A 21,731-nucleotide genomic window follows, 5' to 3' on the forward strand; every position below is an offset into this window, starting at 1 on the left:
CCAGTCTGGGCCCCAAAGTGTGATGGGCATAGTTCAGCCCCCAAGAATAGTTTAGAGACAACTCAAATCTTAAAAAGGGGGAGGACAAGATGGTTTACAGTTCCTCTGCAACTGCTTAAGAAAGCAGAATTCCTTAGGGCTCCCACTGAGACAGGGGACTTCCATCCCAGCCATAACAACTCTTCAAAGCTGAAACCTTCATACAACCAATACAGTACTTACTTTATGCACATGAAAATAAAAGCAAAAAATCACAGTAATGGCTAAACATAAATAAATAAAAGGAACTTGGAAAGGAGGCAAGACATTCCTCTTTGCTCAAGAAAGATGGAAAGTTCTTTGGTGGATGGAAAGAAAGACTGTGCTGGGAAAGGAGAAAGAAGGCTTTAATCTTCCTGGGTTTCATGTTCCCTGCTTGACGCCCTTTTGCTCAACAGTGGAACATTGCAGTTTCTGCCTATCTCAAACAATATATATGATCCTGCCATCGAAGGAGAGGCAGGCAAGGCTCTTGGCCAGGGGCAGCAGCTGAATGCCCTCCTGTTCTTTCACAGGGAAAGCTATGGCACACCTTGTACCCTCGGCTCCCAGCTGGGACAGCTACATGATTCAGGTCCTGCCGGGGCCTCTATGGATAACCTAGAATCATAAAGCTGGAACAGGCCATAAGGGCCATCCAGACCAAGTCCATTCTGCCATGCATGAAGACACCATCCTGGGTTTCCAGCCTCTGCTTAAAAACTTTCAAGGGAGTGTGCTCCATTGTCAAACAGTGGCTGGTTTAGGCCTAATGTTGAGCTGGAATCTCTTTTCCTGGAGCTTGCATCCATTGCTCTGTGTCTTATTCTCTGGAGCAGCAGAAAACAAGCTTGCTCCATCCTGAACCCCATTCTGCCATGCAGGAAATCTGAATCAAAGCATCCCCGACAGATGGCCATCCAGCCTCTGCTTAAAGACCTCCAAAGAAGGAAACTCCACCAAAATCCCTGAGGAATGAGTGTGTTCCTCTATCAAACAGCTCTTATTGTCAGGAAGTTCCTCCTAATGTTGAGCTGGAATCTCTTTTCCTGGAGCTTGCATCCATTGCTTTGGGTCCTATTTTCTGGAACAGCAGAAAACAAGCTTGCTCCCTCCTCAATATGGCATCCCTTCAAATATTTAAACAGGGCTATCAGATCACCTCTTAACCTTCTCTTCTCCAGGCTAAACATCTGCATCATCCCCAGACATCAGTGGAGCAAAGTCATAAGATAGGAGTGCTGGAGATTAAAATTCAATACATCCAGACATTTCTTGCTGTCTAGAGAAAAGGCAGGGGCAGTGTGGGTGGGTGGGAAGAGTTGAGATGGTGAAGTAAACAAACCAACAGTATCGTGGGTGGAAAAACTAAAAACAAAGACTGCAAAATAAATGAATGGACAACAATCACAGCCGGTTCCAGAGTCTTTGGAATGGAAGCCACAGCCGTTGTCTTTGCTCGTCTTTTGTATGCGCTCTCCCTAGGAGCCAAAGCATGGTCACCCCTCAAGTGTGGCCAGAGCCATTGCCCCTCAACTGGTCTCTACAAACCCTCTTACCTTTTAGTTGGCGTGGGGGCTCCGGAGGACATGTGGGTCACCATGGCATCATTCATGTTGGTGAGTGGCCGGGAAGGGCTGAAATACAAAAGCATTTGGGAAACATTAGAGTGGGCAAGAGGTCAGCAAGAGGCAGAGATGTGGAGAAAAGGTGACGAGGCTGTATGGGCTCTTACAAGAAATCACAAAAATACATAATTAGTATCTTATTATATATCCTAATGGCTCCTTTATAGCTCTCCTTTTGCCCTCCCCCAAAACTGGGTCTCAAGGCGGCTTGTGGTTTTTAGATATTTGTAATTTAGGATTCTAGTTAATGAATTCTTATGTGAGGCAGTTAGATGCCTTGAGCTCTTAGAAAGAAAGGCAGGAGAGGAATCCATTTTTTGGGGGGGGGAGGGAAGTACATGAGGAAGACATGCCACAGTCTGAGATGTCAGAGCAGATTTGCCCCAAGGCTTCTTCCTCTTGCAAAGAAGTCACAGAAAGGTAGGAACTGAGGGAGCCCAGGGGCTACCAACCACCATTCAGTGAAAGAAATCCAAAGCAAGAGCATTCCTGAAAGATGACCAGCTTTCCCCCTGCTCTGGGCATTTATAGAGGTAAAAATGTGGGGTGAACTTGCACCCAGTTCATTTTTTCAGACTCCTAGAGTTGGAAGGGATCTCAAAGGCCATATCATCCAACCTCTGGACGCCAGTTCTGGAATCCACAGCTAAAGCACCCTGGAGAGGTGGGCATCTGATCTCTGTTTGAAAGCCTCCAATGAAGGAGAGCCCATCACCTCTCGTGGGAGCATGAATAACAGGAGTTGCACCATGCATCTTGCCTGTCATGCTTTTTAGTAGAAAGACATGATAGGGGGGTTGGGTACGTTAGGCTTTGTGATGGGAGATACAGTACTGGATTTGACAGTGTTCCACCACATGACAGACCTAGGCAGGCATCTGAGGGGCAGACAGAGATGCCAGTCTCACCAGAGTCCTGTATGCCTCTCCCTGCTTTCCTTGGATAGCAAAGGAATGGCTGCCCCCCAAAAAACCCCAGAGAAGCAGGCAAACAGGACCCCTGCACTGTCTACATTTTGAAAAGCCTGCAACTGTCACAATGGCAATGTTTATCTTTTTATTGCATCTTACATCCTTTGCTGAAAGAGCACCTAGAATCATAGAATGTAGATTTGGAAGGGACCTCAAGAGCCACCCAGTCCAACCCCTTTCTGCCATATGAGAATACAGAATCAAAGCATCCCTGACAGATGGCCATTCAGCCTCTATTTTAAAACCTCCAGAAAGGAGACTCCACTACTCTCCAAAGGAGTGTGTTCTACTTTTGAACTACTGTTAGGACGTTCTTCCTAATGTTAGGTGGAATCTCTTTTCCTGTAGTTTGAATTCATTGCCCTACCCTCTGGAGCATCAAAAAACAAGTTTGCTCCCTCCTCAATATAACAGCCCTTCAAATGCTTAAACAGGGCTCTCATATCACCTCTTAACCATCTCTTCTCCAGGCTAAACATCCCCAGCTCCCCAAGTCTCTCCTCATAGGGCTTCATGGTTTCCAGGCCCTTCACCATTTTGATGGCCCTCCTTTGAACACACTCCAATCTGTCAATATCCCTTTTGGATTGTGGGGCCCAGAACTGGACACAGTATTATTCGAGGTGAGGCCTGGCCAAACAGAATAGAATGGCACTATAACTTCCCTCGATCTATTCTAGACACTATACTTCTATTGATGCAGCCTAAAATTGCATTGACCTTTTCAGCTGCTGTATTGCACTGTTGACTGGTGTTCAACGGGTGGTCACCTTGGACTCCTAGATCCCTTTCACATGTATAAGTCTCCTTAAGCCATCCTATATCTATGCATTTAATTTTTTCTATGGGGGGAGTGGGGCTGGGACGCACCCCACCCCCACCAGCAAGTCCAATGGAAGATGGATTCCCAGGGGTCCTCTGCTGCAGAAACAACAAAGAAATCCAAAGTGTGCAAATGTAAGCTTCCCATTAACTAGCAAAACCATGCCAGCAGGTGAGCAGCAAAAGAAAAAACCGTTCCCTTGGTCTGTTTTCAACCTACATCTCTCTTCCCAGCCCCAAATAAATGGGAAAAGTATCTAACAAATTCACTAACACAAATCAACCCTTTCTCGGTCACTGGATATAACAAAGACTCCAAACCCCATATGTCTGGTGATAGAGGCCCAATTATCTACAGGGAACTTGTCTGTGAAACCAGCCAGGAGCAAGTGGAGGTTTTGCTGGGGATGGAAGGGGCAGGTAGACTGCTCCTGTTATGGTAGTCTCTCTCTTTCTGTCTCTGCTGGTGAACAGGAAGGTCAGCCTACGGATCCTGGTACCTCCTGGCACAATGGCCTGATCCGCAAGGAAGCATTTGGGGGGAAACAAGTTTCAATTTTGGGTGGCTTCCAAGGTCAATGTGGCCCTCAAACCCTGACTGTGGCCTACCTTTGCATGAGCAGAAAAGAAGCCCCCTCCCACAAACACAAGTTTATTTATCTGTTTGTTTATTTTGTTTAAACCTGGGCTCAGCCCCTTATATCCGAGGGCCAAGAATGCATCAGACGAATACCCTGGACGCAAGTGCATAGGGATACCTGATAAAGAAGGCAAAGGACCGGGCCCATTTTCATCTGAATACCCGTTTTCAACCCTTGGCTTATTAATCACTCTTAATGATGGGATATTATCACCAAGCCACTCCAGATCTATAAATACAACTGCCCTCCCAATTTCCTTTTTAAATCCCCACTTAGCCTGATAACCAAGGCGGATGGAGGGGAGAAGAGAAGGGAATTGAAAGATGACCATCTGGCTAAAAGACATTTCTGCTTCTGCCCGCACAGGCCAGGCAACCAGGGCTTTATGGCTCCTCCAGCACTGAGCGCATTCCTTGGTAGGGCTGCCAGGCTGGGAGTGGCCCAGGTCCAGAGATTTCCGAGAGCAAAGCACAATGCCACAAAACATAAGGCAGCATCAGCAGTGGCTCAAAGCTGGTCATTCAAATGGTCAACTTCACTGGTGCAAATGGCCTGGCTTTCCAAGGCCACGTCTTCACTTGTTCAGAAGACCACGGGGGAAACGGAGAAATACAGGGCTCCCAGACCTCTGGGCCTGGCCTCTCTTCTCTGGTCTTCAGAGCAAGTAGGAGGAATCCTGGGGCAAGAGCCCTGTCTTGAAAATAACGTGAGTTCTCAGCCTCCTGTCGCTAGACAGTTAGGAGAAGCTACTGTATACTATTTGCTGTTCAAAGCAGAGCCTGGAAAACTCTCTCTGATGGGACTACAATTCCCATGTGTCCTTAAAAGCAGTGCTAGAGAAAACTATGGCATTTCCTCCCCTGTTTCATACTGAACTTGGAAAATTGAATTCCCAGCCAGAAAAATATTATTAGGAAAAACAGAGAGCAAGAGCACCCTTTTACTTGGGATCTCCAGCAACAGGTTTTCAAAGGGATACTGTCTGGTGCTTGCTGGAAGTAACATGGAAGTAACACAGTTTTTGGTGGGTTTATCAGGCTCTGTGAATGCCATGTTCTAGAAGATTTTCTTCCTGATGTTTTGCCAGCATCTGAGGCATCTTCAGAGGAAGGAAGAAAACTTTAGGCTGCATCAATAGAAGTATAGTGTCTAGATCAAGAGAAGTAATAGTGCCACTATATTCTGCTCTGGTCAGGCCCCACCTGGAATATTGTGTCCAGTTCTGGGCACCACAATTCAAAAAGGACATTGAGAAACTGGAGCCATGTGTCCAAAGGAGGGTGACTAAAATGGTGAAAGGTCTGGAAACCATGCCCTATGAGGAACAACTCAGGGAGCTGGGGATGTTTAGCCTGGAGAAAAGAAGGTTAAGAGGTGATATGATAGCCCTGTTTAAATATTTGAAATGATGTCATGTTGAGCTTATTTTCTGTTGCTCCAGAGAACAGAACCCAGAACAATGGATGCAAGCTACAGGAAAAGAGATTCCACCTCAACATTAGGAGGAACTTCCTGACAGTAAGGGCTGTTCGACAGTGGAATGCACTCCTTCCTCGGAGGGTGATAGAGTCTCCTTCCTTGGAGGTCTTTAAACAGAGGCTGGATGGCCATCTGTCGGGGATGCTTTGATTTGGATTTCCTGCATGGCAGAATGGGGTTGGACTGGATCAGGGCCCTTGCGGTCTCTTCCAAGTCTAGGATTCTATTATTCAAAACGGAGCTGAAGACCATCCTGTTCAGAGAAGCGTTCCCAGGCATTGCATAATTGTCACTTGCTTTTTGTTGTTCTTTTGTTGTCTGTTTTATTGAAACATTTCCTGTACTGTATTGCTATGTATTTTATATGTATTATCCTACTAGAGAGGCCTCTTCCCACCACCTTTCCCTTCTCCTTTTGTGTCGTGTCTTTTTAGATTGTAAGCCTGAGGGCAGGGAACCGTCCAATTAAAAAGATTGTATATACAGCGCTGTGTAAATTTACAGCGCTTTATAAATAAAGGTTAATAATAATAATAATAATAATAATAATAACGATTCTATGAACGCAAGTATCTGGAAGCAGCTGGCTGCCCATTCCAAAAGCCAGAGAGAAAAGGCACCGGATGTTGTGATGACTGGAACAAAACTCTCTTCCCATACTGACCTGCTGCAGTCATCAGTGGAGAAAGGCCATGGACAGAGGAATCAGTCCGAAGGTGATCTGTTGGGCCAGGATTGGCAGAGTCCAGCTGGAGATTGCAAGGATGGGGCGGACATGACTACCAAGACAATCTTGCCTGCACACCTGTGTCTGCGCCCTCGTATTTCTAAACCCACTTGGGCATTCAAAGCCAATCATTCATGGGGGCCCCTATTTCCAGGGTTCGCTCACACCAGAAGGGACCAACTTAGCAAAAGCTGCCTTGAGCTTGCTCACAGAGGGAGCCTGAAAAAAGACAGGCGGGCAACCTGCTGTACTGACAAAACGGGATTGCTTTCAACAATATAGAAATAAAAACTAACAAATGAACACCAAGAGTGGGAAATGTAAGGTACTACATCTAAGCAGGAAAAATGAAATGCACAGATATAGGATGGGGGAGACTTGGCTTGACAATGGTACAGACGAAAGGGATTTAGGAGTCCCAGTAGATCACAAGCTGAACATAAATCAGTAGTGTGGTGCGGCAGCTGAAAAGGTCAATACAATTCTAGCCTTCATCAACAAGAGTATAATATCTAGATTGAGGGAAGTAGTGGTGCCACTCGATTCTGCTTTGGTCAGAACTCACCTGGAATAACACTGTGTCCAGTTCTGGGCACCACAATTCAAAAATGGATGTTGAGAAGCTAGAACTGTGTCCAGAGGAGAGTGACCAAAATGGCGAAGGGACTGGAAACCACCAAGCCCTATGAAAAGTGGCTTAGGGAATCATGTATTTTCAGCTTGGAGAAGAGAATATTAAGGGGTGACATGATAGCCCTGTTTAAATATTTGAAGGAATGCCATATTGAGGATGGGCCAAACTGCTCTAGAGAGTGGGACATGGATGGTAAGCGCTGTTCAACAGTGGAATACATTGCTGCCTCGGAGGATGGCGGAGTCTCCTTCTTTGGAGGTTATTTTTAAGAAGAGGCGAGATGGCCATCTGTCCCAAGTAAGGCTTTGATGGTGTCTTCCTGCATGGCAGAAAGAGACTGGACTGGTTGGCCCTTGGGGTTTCTTCCAACTCCGAAGATGCTATGATTCTAATAACTGCTCTCTGGAGGTGGACCATATATGAAGGGGTTTTATGTAGAAGATGGAAGGAGCCTTTTTTCTGCTGTTCCAGACACTAGAACATGAACCAACAGATTCAAATTACAAGACATTCCACCTAAACCTTAAGAAGAACTTTTCTATTCTAAGGGCTGTTTGCTTTGGAGGACGGCACAGTCAGCATGCATTGAAGTCTTTCAATAAGAAGTTGGATGAGCATCTCTCAGGAGTGCTTTAGACATCTATTCTTGCATGGCTGGGAGTTGAACTAGGTGACCCTTGTAGCCCTTTCCAACTCTTAAGGTTCTATGATTCTGAGGGTAATTTGTGACTTTCAACAGCTGGGGACCCCTGCCCCCCACTGCAAAGGCCCAGGTTGCAGAATGAGGTGTGTATGGAAAGAGGAGTTCACTGTCATGGCCTTTTGAAGACCTGGAAGGAAGAGTTAAAATGGTCCCATTCCTCCTCGAAGCCTCTCAAAAGGCAATTCTGGCCGCAAGCAGGACATTGCGCACGTAGGCAAAGGAAGCTTGGGGCCAGGTGGGTTGCTCTCTGGCTTCTGCATCACCAGCACAGATTGAATTCCCCCTTCTGCTGAAGCCTATTTCCATCAATAACTTTGCATAGAAAGGGAAAAGATGAGCTGAGCACCGAAAGTTAATGGTTTGTTGATTATCTCTGAGCTGGAATGGATTCTAATACACTCCCTGAAGCTCTAAATGAGCTTTCCAGAGCCAACGGAAGAATGGTAATGTTGTCCTTTCTTCATTGTCAAAAGAGTTGATTGGGATATGATTTCCCATCATTTTTGGAGTCACTTTCCAGAGCTTGACAAATGCTGAGAGAGCCCCACAATAGAATTGGCTTACCATCCACGCGCCTCAGCCTTCTCTGCCAGTTATTTGCCTTTTTACTGAGGAAGGAGTGGGATGAACTCCCAGTTTCATGCTGGCTCCAACCAACCTTTGAGATCACTGTTGCAAAGGGGAAGGAAACCAGTGCCATAAAAGAAGAAGAAACAGCAGTAGCACTTGGAGAAAATGAGCAAGGAGAAACCTCTTCCCGCTACAGCTTGTATTTTAGAATAAGGCTTGGAGCCAAATGAATACACTGGTTCACGGCACAGTTTTAGTAATCAGAAAGATGAATTTCAGGGGGCATGGGGAGCCATTGCTGCTTCCCCCACCTCCACTCAGAATCATAGACACATAGAGTTGGCCATCCAGTCAAAGCCCCTGTCATGCAGGAACTCACAATCAAAGTACCTCTGACAGAGGGCCATCCAGCCTCTGTTTAAAAACCTCCAAAGAAGGAAACTCCTCCACTCTCCAACACAGCAGCTTCTTTGACTATCGAACAGTTCCTCCTATCAGGATATTCCTCCTAATGTTTAGGTGGAATCTCTTTTCCTGTAGCTTGCATCTATTGTTCCAGGTACTATCAGTGGCGTCGCTGGGGTTGGTGTCACCCGGTGCGGTCACTCATGGTGTCACCCCCACTGACCTCCTCCCATTTCACATCATACAGAATCCTTAGTCATGCTTTTTTGCACCAATGTTACTCATAAATCATAATGTCCATATATGCCACTCAGTGTAATGCTAATAGTTGCAACATCAACAACTAGCAAAATTAAAATTATACCTTCAAATCACAATATCATACGCACAACCTAAATATATTTCCATATACATAGTAAAGATTTGGTTAAAATGTGATGCTTTAAAGAAAATTTTAGTAGTGAGTTAGTAGTGAGTTAGTAGTGGTGCCCAGAACTGGACACAATATTCCAGGTGGGGCCTGACCAAAGCAGAATATAGTGGCACTATTCCTTCCCTTGATCTAGACACTATACTTTTATCGATGCAGACTAGAATTGCATTGGCCTTTTTAGCTGCCGGATCACACTGTTCACTCATGTTCAATTTGTGGTCCACTTGGACTCCTAGATCCCTTTCACACGTAGTTTCATTCAGCCAGGTGTCCCCCATAATCCTATATCTGTGCATTTCATTTTTCCACCCTAAGTGCAGTACCTTACATTTCTCTATTATGAATTTCATTTTGTTAGCTTTGGCCCAACTTTCTAGTCTATTCAGGTCATTTTGAATGTTGATCCTGTCCTCTGGAGTATTAGCTATTCCTCCTAATTTGGTGTCATCTGCAAATTTGATAAGTGTGCCCCCAATTCTGTCATCCAGGTCATTGATAAAGATGTTGAATAGCAAACTGGGCCCAGGAGAGATCCCCACTGGACACCCCACTGGTCACTTCTCTCCAGGATGAAGTAGAGGATTTCTTTCATCTACCAAGCTGGTCTTTTTATCAAAAAAAAAGATTTGTTTAGCATTTGTTTCTCTGAAACCCATTCTGACTTTTTAAAAAAACTTTTCTTTTTGACTTTTAGTGATTATGGCATTCCTTCTAAATGTTCACAAACTCTCTGTTTAAAGATCAACTCTTCCAAACTCTAATCTTCCTTACCTAACAATATTGGAGAATGCTTACTGTTACTTTGGGTGTATGGTTCCCCCCCCCCCCCCCCCCGCAAAGGACGACATGAGAAAGTGAGCAAGTGCTTTCAACATCATTAGCAAAGAGAAACTTCTTCCTTTGGGGCTCGCATAGAATAGCTGGTGCCAGACAGATTCGAAGGGCAAAACTGAGCCATGTCGTTCAGCGGACTCAAACCATGGGCTTCAAAAGGAGCCCCCAAATGCTCCTCCTCTATTAGCCAGGCCCTGAATTCTGCTGGGAGAGCGGATGAAGGGAAACCTGGGAAGGGAGGAAAAGGACAAGCCAGGAGATCCCTGCTGTGCACAACATAGAGGAACACAACAAAGAATCGCAGAAACAGAGATAGAAGGGACCCTAAGAGTCAGCTAGTCAAACTCCCTTCTGCTAGTGCAAGAAATCCACAGTAAAAGCATGCTCAAGAAGTGACCATCTTTGCACCCTGGCATTTACACCGGTTTTAAAAAATGATGGTGGAGAATACATCTAACTCACTAGTCAAACACATAGAGCCAAAAGGGGCCCAACAAGGACCATCTAGTCCACCTCTGTTTGTGCAGGAAATTCACAGCCAAATCTCAAAGAAGGGAAGTCTATGACTTCTCAGAGAGCCTTTTCCATTCTCAAGCAGCTCCTAGAATCATACAGTTGGAAGAGACTCTCAAGGATCTTTCAGCCCAACCCTCTGAATCATCTAAGTACTTAATGGCCTGTTACAGACAGCCAAAATAAAGCTGCTTCGAGTCACAGTGGAGGTATGGTGTTTCAATGATGCATGCATCCTAAGAGTCCAGAAGTTGCACCAAAGCCACGCTCCAGCCCTAAGGACTGGAGCGTGGCTTTGGTGTGGCTTCTGGACTCTTAGGATGCATGCATCATTGAAACACACTACCTCAACTGTGACTCGAAGCAGCTTTATTTTGGCTGTCTGTAACAGGCCAATATGTCTTGGAGGTCTGTAGTAGACCCCCACAATGACATCCCTATTGTTTCTCCCCCTTAATTTTTACCCAGATGCTCTCAACCTGGCTTTCAGGATTTAAGTTATGGATCTCTTCACAGGTGTAAATATACCTAACATATAATGCTACTCCTCCCACTTCCCTGTTTGGTTTATTTCTCTAAAACTGGTTATATGCTTCTGTTACTACATTCCAATCATGAGTCTCATCCCACCAAGTTTCAGTGATGCCTGTTATATCATATTTGCTCTGCTGTGTTAAGAGTTCAAGTTCATCTTGCTTATTTGCCATGTTCTATACATTAGGGATTTACTTCTAATGCTTAGGTGGAATGTCTGTTCTTGTCATTTGAATCAACTGCTTCATGTCCTAGTTTCTGTAGCAGCAGGACACAAGCTGACTCCATCTTCTTCATGACAGCCCTGGACCACATCACCACCCCATCTTCTCTTCTCCAAGCCAAACATTTCCAGCTTCCTCCATATTTCATCAGAGGGCTTGGTCTCCAGACTCTTGACCTTCTTGGCCGCCTTCCCCTGGAAGACACATTCCTGCTTGCGGTCCTTCACTCTTACCACTCTGAAAATTCTCTGTATTATTTTGCTCAGCCCTATGGCACAACTGTCCATTTCCTTTTTGTCTGATGGAGGGGAGAAGAGAAACTGTGATGGATTCTAAACCCAAATTCTGACATGAGAGGCAGCTACTTGCCACAGCAGAGAGGCTCCTGTTGGCTGTCAGCTTCTTCACAAACCAAATGGAGGGAAGGAAGGAGCACAAATGAAGAGAGTAGCCTTGTGTTGAAATTATGCTTGCACCATCAGTGGTAGCAGCAAAGACGCTAGTGAGGTAGGGCTGCCTGCCTGTCCTCTCTTTGGTTCTGTCCCCAAAGTCTCCCCAAAGTCCATAAGAGGCCTACAAAGTCCACAAGAGGCCTATGGGACTTGTAACATCGTGCCATGAAGGCCAGTAGCCATACAGATGGCCATTCTTCCTTCATTGGAAGTTTTAAAACAGAAGTTGGATGTCCCCTCTTAGGATTCCTTAGCAGTGGATTCCTGCACAGACAAAGGGGTGGACTAGGTGACCCTCTGGGTCCCTTTCAATTATATCATTCTACAATTCTACTAACAACTGTAGGTCACAGCTGTTTTAATTCTACAGATGGTGAATTGTGGCAGTGAGACATCACACAAGAAATCTAATGGCAGGTGTGTTGGAATTCAAGAGTTCCAAGATGTTTGAAATCAAGTCCGAAAACACCTTACTCAAAAAGAAACACATGGATTTCAAGAGTCTAGGCTGCCAGCCTTAACGTAAGTACAGTGGGCCCTTTGTATCTGCTGGGGTTTGGTTCTCGGACCTCCTGGGATGCCAAAATCTGTGGATGCTCCAGTCCCATTATGTACAATGGGGTAGTAAAATGGAATCCCTTATATAAAATTGCAAAATCAAGGTTTGCTTTTGGGAATTTATATATTCTTGAATATTTTCAAGCTGTGGGCCAACCGTACATCGGCGTGGAAGACAGAGCGGGTTTGCAGATCCACAAGATCAAGGAGGAGACATCCCACACCTTTTAAGGTAGGAGAGCTCACAAGACACACACACACACACACACACACACACACACACACACGTACACCTTGTATCCCCTCTTTTTGAAGGCAACTTAGGGCAGGTTTCAAACACCACTTGGCTCCTTGAGCTTCCACGACTTCTCAGTGGCTATTTTATGGATCCGTTTCCTTGCACAAATAATCTCTCATGGAGGCAAAAGAGAAACGCACGGAGGACCAGAAGCTATCCCTTAAACACTGCCTCTCTCTCAAAAGAAGCTCAGGAAAGCGATCTGGGACCAGAGAAATTAATTTACTCCTCTCTACTACTGCGGGCAGGAGAACTCCACCTTTTGCCAGTCATCCAAATCAGCCCCGACTACCATCTTTGGGTAGCACAATGTAAGAAGGTTTAAAGAGCTGGGTGCACCTGGATTTCCCACCTGGTGGGTTTCCAGATCCCCCCAGACAAGGCATACGGAGAGGAGAGCAACTGCATTTCCAAACTGAAACAGGAAAAAAAGGGGGATACGAAGGACCAGAGGAATTTAGGGTCAAAGAGCAAACACTAACCTTGTTAAAGGAGGAGGATTTGAGGCAAACCGGAATTGAAACTTCCATCAGCTTTATCAAATGCCCATAGAGCCAAAGAGAGCCAGGGAGTCACAAGTGGCAGCTGTGAGGAGGGAATTCATGCGCCTAGGGAGTTGGTACAGAGAAAGCCTCTGGGACTCTGCATACATGCCATTTCCCAAGCCTTCCCTTGGCAGCCGGTGCCAGATAATAGGCTCAATCTGCCCCCATCCGCTTCTCCTTGCACAGCCTTTCATGACAACTATTTCAAGCTGCCTGACCCCCTCCCTCTCTGCCTCCGGCTAACAGTCGGTGAAAATGCTCCTTCACAAAAGATGACATTCTTAAAGCATCTTTGCTCTTGGAAAGGTTGGAGAGGAGGTTGCCCATCTCAACCCAGCTCAGCCCAGAGTGCATGCTCCCTCCACTCCCAATCTGCTGTTGCAGTCGGTCTATGAGAGCCAGAGAGCGGCAGAAAAGCATCAGCAACTTGCTTTTTCTACCTCCTTCATCCCTCAGAATCCCAGCTGGAGAAAGATGGTCCTTTCATCCTCAGCATCCCAAGAAGTTGAGAGATGGGTTCCTGCCACCGCCAGCAACTCCAAGCCCAACCCCCGGCTCCCCCCAAGTGCATACAAAGAGCCACCAGCCCCAAAGCAGCAGGAAGAGCACCAGAAGCAAGCAAAGGCTGCAAACCTTCCACACTTGGGAGCAACTGCCTCTCTGCCTTCCTTCACTGAAGAGGCATCCAAAGACCCCCTTCTTCCTTCTCCTCCTTCTCTGTTGTCTCTAAGGAAACAGAACCGGCACGTGATGGAGGACCTCCTGCACACAGATGGCTGACTGGATAGCCGAAAGAGCAGGTATCTCCATCGCCACCCAGCAGTCCATTGGCCCAGCCGCCACACACCCCTCTGGCCTCTGGCTAGCACTTCTCACACCAGTCAAGGTGAGAAGAAGAGGAATACAATGCCTGCCTGGCCTTAAACACATCTGGTACTGGCCAGAGGCAGCCTGTGCCTCTGCTTTTGCTCTTCTGGACTCCTCCTGTTCTGCATTTCCCCGGAGCAGGGCTGTTGCAGACAGACAGACAGACAGACAGACACGTGAGAGCAGGCAGGCATGGATGCCAGCTTCCAAGGAAGCAGCCGGAGCATTTATCAGGAGGCAGCGTTCTCCCTCCCCTGAACAGCTCAGCATGCTTTATTCTGCAGATGTTGGCAGGTGCCCCCAGTTTACCCTTCCTCCAGTCCTTGTCAGATAAAGCAAGAGTTTGGCTTCTTTTTTTCTGGAAGAGAAGGACATGTCAGATGACAGCACATCTCTGGGAAGAGGGCTGCCTCCCTCATTCGAAAGCTTAGTTTCTTGGACCGCAGGGCTGGAAGAAACAGGGAAGACAGAACAAAGAGGGAAGCCAGTGAAAAGACAGGAGCTGGGACTGAGGGAAGGAGCCATGGAGAGAATGCTGCCCAGGGAAACTCACCCCACATTCAAGAAAGCAAATTCAAAAACGTTGCAAAGCCCCTTTGGACTGAAACCACCCTGCAAGAGAAATGCCCAGGCATCCCACACAACTGAGGAGATGGCTCCAGACAAAATGAGGCCCCAAAGAGCCCAGCCAGCATGTGCTTAACAGGACCAACGTGTGCAATTGATGAGTGTGTGTGTGTGTGCGTGCGTGTGCGCGCGCACAAAGGCTTGATAGAGGTGAAAGGACTCGCTTGTGTCACCAATTGCAGACCACTTGCGACCACCAATGCTCAGCTGTTCTGGATGAAGAGGCCACACAGCCTCCAGTCCGAATCCCACTAGGCCAGGCACCCGGGAGCTCATTTCCCCTGCTGTGCACCATTGCAGAGCATGCAAAGCCATAGAATCATAGAATCAAAGAGTTGGAAGAGACCCCAAGGGCCATCCAGTCCAACCTCCTTCTGCCATGCAGGAACTCTCAATCGAAGCATCCCTGACAGATGGCCATCCAGCCTCTGTTTAGAGATCTCCAAAGAAGGAGACGCCACCATCTCTCCGAGGGAGCGTCTTTCACTGTCGAACAACTTTTACTGTCAGGATGTCCCTCCTAACATTAAGGTGGAATCTCTTTTCCTGTACCTTGCATCCATTACTTGTCCTATTCCAGTGATGGCGAAACTTCACATGCCGGGGGCGGGGCTTCTACCCCCAGGATGGGGACTGGGGGCGGGGCTTCCACCCTCCAGGGGGTGGGGCTTCTGCCCCCTTTTTCAGAGGGAGGGAGCCTCTGGCTCCTCCCCCCGGCATTTGCCGGCCCCTGAGGGTCCCTTTTGGGGCTGTCAGAGGTTGGCAAACGGGCTGCAGAGGTTGGCACACTGTCCTCCGGAGTTTGTCGGCACACTGCCGTCCTGGGCTCCCCCATGGCCTTTCCTCCCCCAGAGCTCTCTCTCGGGAGGGAGGTCTGGGGCAGGAAGGGCCGTAACGGAGGCCAGCACCCAGCATGCCATCATTGCTCCTCCTCAGGGGCCTTTCCCTGACCCCAGCTGTCTTTCTGGAGACAGTTGGAAGCTGGGAAAGGTCTCTGGGGAGGAGCAACTGGCACGCGCCAGTCGCTCTGCCTCCCCGCTGACCTTTTCCCAGCCTCCAGTTGTCTCCAATAGGCAGCTGAAGTCTGAGAAAAGGCTGGGAGGAGGAGCCAGACACGCACGCCTCTGGCTTCTTCTCTCCAGTGCCATTTTCTGCCTTCCCGGTGTCTCTGAGAGACAGCAGGAGGTCCGAAAATGGCGGGGAGAAGGAGAAATGGGCACGCGCGTGCCTGTTCCTCCTTTCCCGGTGCCCGTGCCTGGCAAAACGGCCCGGAGTGCCACTTCCGGCACGCGTGCCATAGGTTCACCATCACGGTCCTATTCTCTATAGCAGCAGAAAACAATCTTACTCCATCCTTGATATGACCTCCCTTCAAATATTTAAACAGGGCTACCATGTCACCTCTTAATCATCTCTTCTCAAGGCTAAGCATCCCCAGCTCATTAAGCCTTTCCTCACAGGGCATGATTTCTAGACCCTATGACAGGTGCCCATGTGATAGGTATGACCCTAAAGTCATACCCAGCACATGGACACCAGTCTCCAGAGAGTACAGCTGCCCTGCTCCTGCCTTTGCAAAGGCCAGAGGGATCCCCCAGGCAGCCAAGCAAGGTTCTGGTGCTGAGGGCATCAACTGGTGGCAGAGGATGGCCATGTTCTGCAGGCAGAAGACCCATCCTTGCCCTACCAGCTCCTCCAAGTTCAGGAAATGGGGTGGAAAAGATCCTTCCCTGCCAGGGCACTGGACATGTCAGGGATTTGAAGGGTTAAAACACAGCACACAGGGAAATGCTTGATGTGTGTGTGTTTGGCCATGAGCATTCAGCAGAGTGGCAAGGTTGATCAGCACAGCTGAAGCTCATTGGCTCAAGGACACTTCAATGCCCAAGTGCACGTAGCCATGAATGATGAAACCATGTGTCTAGATTGCACAGGAGACACATGACATGGTTACACACCTGAACTCACTGGGTTTAGGAGACCACATGGTCTGGAGACTATATAAACCCAGGAGTTGCAAGGGATAGCTTGTGCGTTTGAAGTAGGAGTTGGATTGGTATGATTTGGAGTTTTAGAGATCTGGTTTTGTATAATAGCACTGTCAATAAAGAGCACTTTGGGAGACTTAGTTTCTCTGGTGGTTTATCAGAAGAAGCTATAGCATCGGTTTGCTGTGTGTCCCTGGGGGTTCCTGCATTACTGCAGTTCCTGGAAGACATCCAGTTGCTGTCATCCCAACTGGACTTTGGAGCCATGCTTCTGCTTCTGGAAATTTGCCAGCTCTGCTCCAAGGGTCTGATTTAACCCCACGACTTGTTTGAGTTGCTGACAGTGGTTGTTGGACCCCAGCAGTTGCGCTGACAGGACAGAGCCATGGCTGCTGGTCAGAGTGGACAACATTGGGATAAACAGAGCAGTCGGGTGACTCAGCAGACGGCTGCTTTGCATGTCCAGGAAATCAGGGTTGTTTTTTTTTTCCTGGAACAGATGACCACCCCACAGAATGGCAGTATTAACCTGAGAAGGAGAGGCAACATTGGCCCAAATGTCTGCAAAACAGGGGATCTGCACCGGTCACAGAGCAGTAGCCAAAACCTCTTCCAACCAGACTAGTTGGCAGCAGTGCCAGGCTTCCTCTCCTAAGGAACAGGAGGCTTTCCCCACCAGCAGTTTTGAGATCAACCTCACGTTTTCCATCCACTTAAAAGTCTTAAAGGCTGGTGGCTGACTTTGAGTGATCATGTGAGCTGACATTTGCAAGGGCCATGAAGCTCCTCTCAGAGGCACCGATGGCATTTGAAGAGGAAAGAAGTTTGGCACTTTGTGAAGCTGAAACCAAACTGTCAATATTTCAAAGGATGCAAAGATTCTTCCAGGCGGTGTTTTGCAACAGTGGCCATGATTTATTTCATTTATTTAGAGTATTTAGACCTTGCTCCTCAGCCATAAAGGCCGTGACTCCAGGCACCTGAAATTCATTTTACTTGATGGGTCACATCTTTGCATAAGCTCCTTTTGTCTTACCTAGGAAAAAAACTAAGAAGCAAAACTAAAAAGAAATGGGAGAGGTTCTTTCTTATGGGAAGATCAGCTCATTTGAAATGTGGTCCATGAGGAGAGTTCTATAGATGCAGACTGCCAATTCTTTTTTAAAAATCCCAAATAAATAGGCCTGAGAGCAAATCAAATCTGAACTCTCCCTAAAAGCGAAGATGACTAAACTGAGGCTATCATACTTTGGACATATCATGAGACAACATAACTCACGAGAAAAGATACTCATGCTGAGAAAAGTGGAAGGTAACAGGGAAAGAGGAATGGCCGGGGGCCTGATTCCATTAAAGAAGTCAAGGCTGCCCTGACTTCTGAGTTTACAAAACCTCAGCAGGGCAACTGATTGGAGGTCTCTCATCCATGTTCTTGTTGTTGTTATCCACCTTCGAGTCCATGTCGACTCATGGCCACCCTGTAGAGGAGCCATCTCCAAGACCCCCTGTCCTCCACTGCTCTGCTCAGGTCCTGCAAATTCAGACCCATAACCCCCTTAATAGAGTCCATCCGTCTTGCATGTGGCCTTCTTTTCCTTCTGCTTTCCTCCACCTTCCCAAGCATTATGGTCTTCTCCAATGAGTCCTTCCTTCTCATGATGTATCCAAAGTACAACAGCCTCAGTCTTGTCATCTTGGCTTCCAGAGAGATTTATGGTTTGATCTGTTCTGGCACCCATTTGATTGACCTCTTGGTTGTCCAAGGGATCCTTAGCACTCTTCTCCAGCCCCAAATCTCCAATGAATTAATTCTCTTCCTATCCGCTTTCCTAACTGTCCAGCTCTCACATCCCTCCATGGGGACAGGGAATAAGACGGCTTGTAGGATTCCAGCTTTTTTGCTCAGTTGTCTATCTTTGGATTTTTAGAATCTTTTCCAGTTCTTTCATAGCCACTTTTCCCATTCTTAATCTTCTTCTGATTTCCTGACTGCAGTTTCCATTTCTATCAATGTTTGGTCTCAGATATGGGAATTCTCTTACTGTTTCTATTTCTTCATTATCTAGGTTGAATCTGTGTACATTATTTTTTGTTTTCTTTATGTTCAGCATATTCGGCAATAAGCCTGCCTTTGCACTTTCTTCCTGGAACTTCCTTAATAGTTGTTCCAAGTCTGTGATGTTTTCAGCTAGTAGTATGGTGTTGTCTGCGTATCTTAGATTATTGATATTCCTTCTTCCTATTTTCACTCCTCCTTTTTCTGTGTCCAATCCTGCTTTTCTTATAATATGTTCTGCATATAAGTTGAACAGGTAGAGTGAAAGTATGCAGCCTTGTCTGATTCCTTGTCCAATTAGGAACCATTCTGTTTCTCCTTGTTTTGTTCTGACAGTCGCCTCTTGTCCTGAGTACAGATTCCTCATCAGGACTACCAGATGGGTTGGCACTCCCATCATGTCTTTAAGAGCCGTCCATAGCCTTTCATGATGCAAGCAAAGGCCTTGCTATAGTCTATAAAGTACATGCTGATTTTCTTTTGGAATTCTTTGGTTCGCTCCATTAGCCACTGCTTAGGAAATTCTTCTTTCTGGACCTTCTCACAGCAGGTAAAGAACCTTACACTCAAAGGCATTTAGCCCAAGCCTTTTTAGGCACAACTGAGGGAGCTGGATATGCTTAGCTTGGAGCAAAGAGGACTCTATATAATCTGCCTGCTCCTGGCTGTTCCCTCTCCTTGTATGACACCCTTTGACTCCTGCGCATGCTGCTGCTTCCACCGTTTGGGGTGGTTCCTCACTGACTTTAACAATGCACACTACTCCATCTCTGCAATGGGACAATGAGGCGGATTTGTTTGTTGCCTTAGGTGTTCTCCTGGCACTAGAAGTGAAGCCAGCAATGCAGCTCTCTCTCGGGTGCCAGCGTGGTCCTTCATGCTGAGCGCTGTGCCCCCAGAGCTGGGAGAAGAAAGCTGTGCAAATGAGAGGCTGGCGCATCGTGAGGTAGCTCCAAGAGCGCTTACCTGCAACCATTCTGAGCCCCTGCTTTGCTCCAAATATATTTTACACCAATATCTTTGCAGCCCCATACCCCATTAGTTGGAAAAAAGAGTTGCATGAGAAGGAGTGTATCTGTTTGCAGACTAATTACTTTTCTATAGTACTACTACAAATAGCACCTCGATACAGGAACCAGGGCATAGCTTTAACGCTGAATTTTAAACAGGCCTTGCTTGTCCTAATTCTCCTACTCCCCCTCCCACAACCAACCTGATAAACCAACCATCAGGGAATTTTGATTTGTTTCCCCCTTTCTTTTTCCATAACTGTACTTAACAGCTAATGCCTGGTGAAGGTCTTGCATTTAATAATATATGTCTAACATGCAAAATCACAGAGTACAATAATTAAATTTCAGCATCCGTTTTCATTGCAGTACAACATCCTTTGCATAGAAGCACCTGAGTGGGAGGCCAGGGGAAGAGGCGTCTTTTACTCAGGACCGGTCCTAAGGTGGCTACTGTCACAAAGAGATGGCAACCTCAGGCATGGAATTCAGCAGGGCCTCCTCCAAAGTAGGCATGCATGGGAAGGAGGCTAGCATGCCAAGTATAATTCATAGAATCAAAGAATTGGAAGAGACCCCAAGGGCCGTGCAGTCCAACCCCATTCTGCCATGCAGGAACTCAAAATCAAAACATCCCTGACAGATGACCATCCAGCCTCTGCTTAATGACCTCAAAAGAAGGAGACCCCAACACTCTCCAAGGGAGTGTGTTTCACTGTTAAACACACTCCCTAGGACGTTCCTCCTAATGTTGAGGTGGAATCTCTTTTCCTGTAGCTTGCATCCATTCATCCAGGTCCTGTTCTCTGGAGCAGCAGAACACAAGCTTGTTTCCTCCTCAGTGTGGCACCTTTGGGCTGCTCCTGGAGTATTTTGGCCCATTTAGACCCTACTCAGGTCTCCTGGTGAGGCTCCACTTTAATGCAAAGAAATTCCCAGCAGTCTGCCAGCCAAACATCCCAGTAAGTAGAAACAATGGATTAAAGATAAACAGAATGATCGACTTTGAACTCTAATTTAAGGGAATAGGCTGGGGGAGTTAACCACAACCACCTCACTCCCTTGATAACCATTTTGCTCTGTCCTATTCCTATGTTTGTATGGTGGGCTCTCCACGTTTGCTGTGGTTAGGCATTATTCTTTTTACCAAGAGAACACCTCTCTAGGAATCCCCAGGTCCTCTAGTGCGACTCTGTGTTTAGCATCTGCCAAAGCTGGATCATAGAGTCATGCTGGAGGACCTATGGATGCCTAGAGAAGCGTTTTAACTAGGAACTACTAAATTCTCCAGCACAACTCTATGGTCAACTTCCAGCAGAATCCTAGAGAGGACATAATAATCAAATCCTCAATTACTGTATATACTCATGTATAAGTCCAGAAATTTAGGTTAAAAAAATAGACCCAAAAAACCTGAGTCAACTTATTCACAGGTCAATGGAAGTATATATATATATATATATATATATATATATGAGGGAATATATATGAATGACAGTTAAAATACCATATATATATGGTGAAAGAAAAGAGTTTGATCTGCCCTGGAAGCACTGACCCCCTTCTATTCTCTCAGCCACCCAGCCTTCAGTATGAGTACAAATAGTACACATGGCTGCAATCTTGTAAGTTCTTTAGCATTGTTTTCCTTTACTTCGTCCTTTATATCCTTCATTATATGCCCCTAAGTTTTACCTTCATCCACAGGTCATATCAAAATCCATAATTGTGGCCCCAAAAACTTGCCCTCGACTTATATATGAGGTCAACTTATAGTCAAGTATATACAGTAATCAAATCTGCAAAAGCCAAAGCTGCAAGTGTGGAAGGCTAACTGTACCTCGCTTTTACTCCAAAGCCGGGACTCATGGTGGCTTACAATTTTTTTAAAAAGTCACATAAACCCCATGCAAACATTGTGATTAAAGCAGAATTGGGGGGGGGGGGGGTTCTGTGGAAGAAACATAGATCTAAGAGACAGAATGGTTTGAATTCGATGTATTATCATTGCTTTCACAGTCGACCTGGTGTTGCCGACTGGAGCTTTGTGCCATCGAGCTGCTGCTATTTATTTATATTTTCCCTTTTACCCACTCCTGCACTCAAGGCCATTTTGGAAAGTTAAAACAAATACAGCTAAACATTCACATCGTACAAAAGTAAAAATCCCACCTGTCCAAGGGAATCAGGCTGG

The 21,731-nt window shown here is 46.6% G+C and overlaps 1 protein-coding gene across 4 annotated transcripts in view; it reads right to left on the reverse strand.

Moving 5' to 3' along the window:
• Positions 1-21,731, reverse strand: part of LOC149310306 (dystrobrevin beta) — a 211,288-nt gene that overhangs the window by 93,227 nt on the left and 96,330 nt on the right. For all 4 annotated transcript variants that reach the window (XM_089528693.1, XM_089528692.1, XM_089528691.1 and 1 more), the window contains one exon: positions 1,578-1,655. In XM_089528693.1, the coding sequence (XP_089384819.1) occupies positions 1,578-1,655 (78 nt within the window). The remainder of the gene's footprint in view (positions 1-1,577; positions 1,656-21,731) is intronic.

The sequence above is a fragment of the Sceloporus occidentalis genome, unplaced genomic scaffold (genome assembly GCF_023333645.1).
Source record: "Sceloporus occidentalis isolate IW3139 unplaced genomic scaffold, rSceOcc1.0.p SCAF_6, whole genome shotgun sequence".
Taxonomy (NCBI): Eukaryota; Metazoa; Chordata; class Lepidosauria; order Squamata; family Phrynosomatidae; genus Sceloporus; species Sceloporus occidentalis.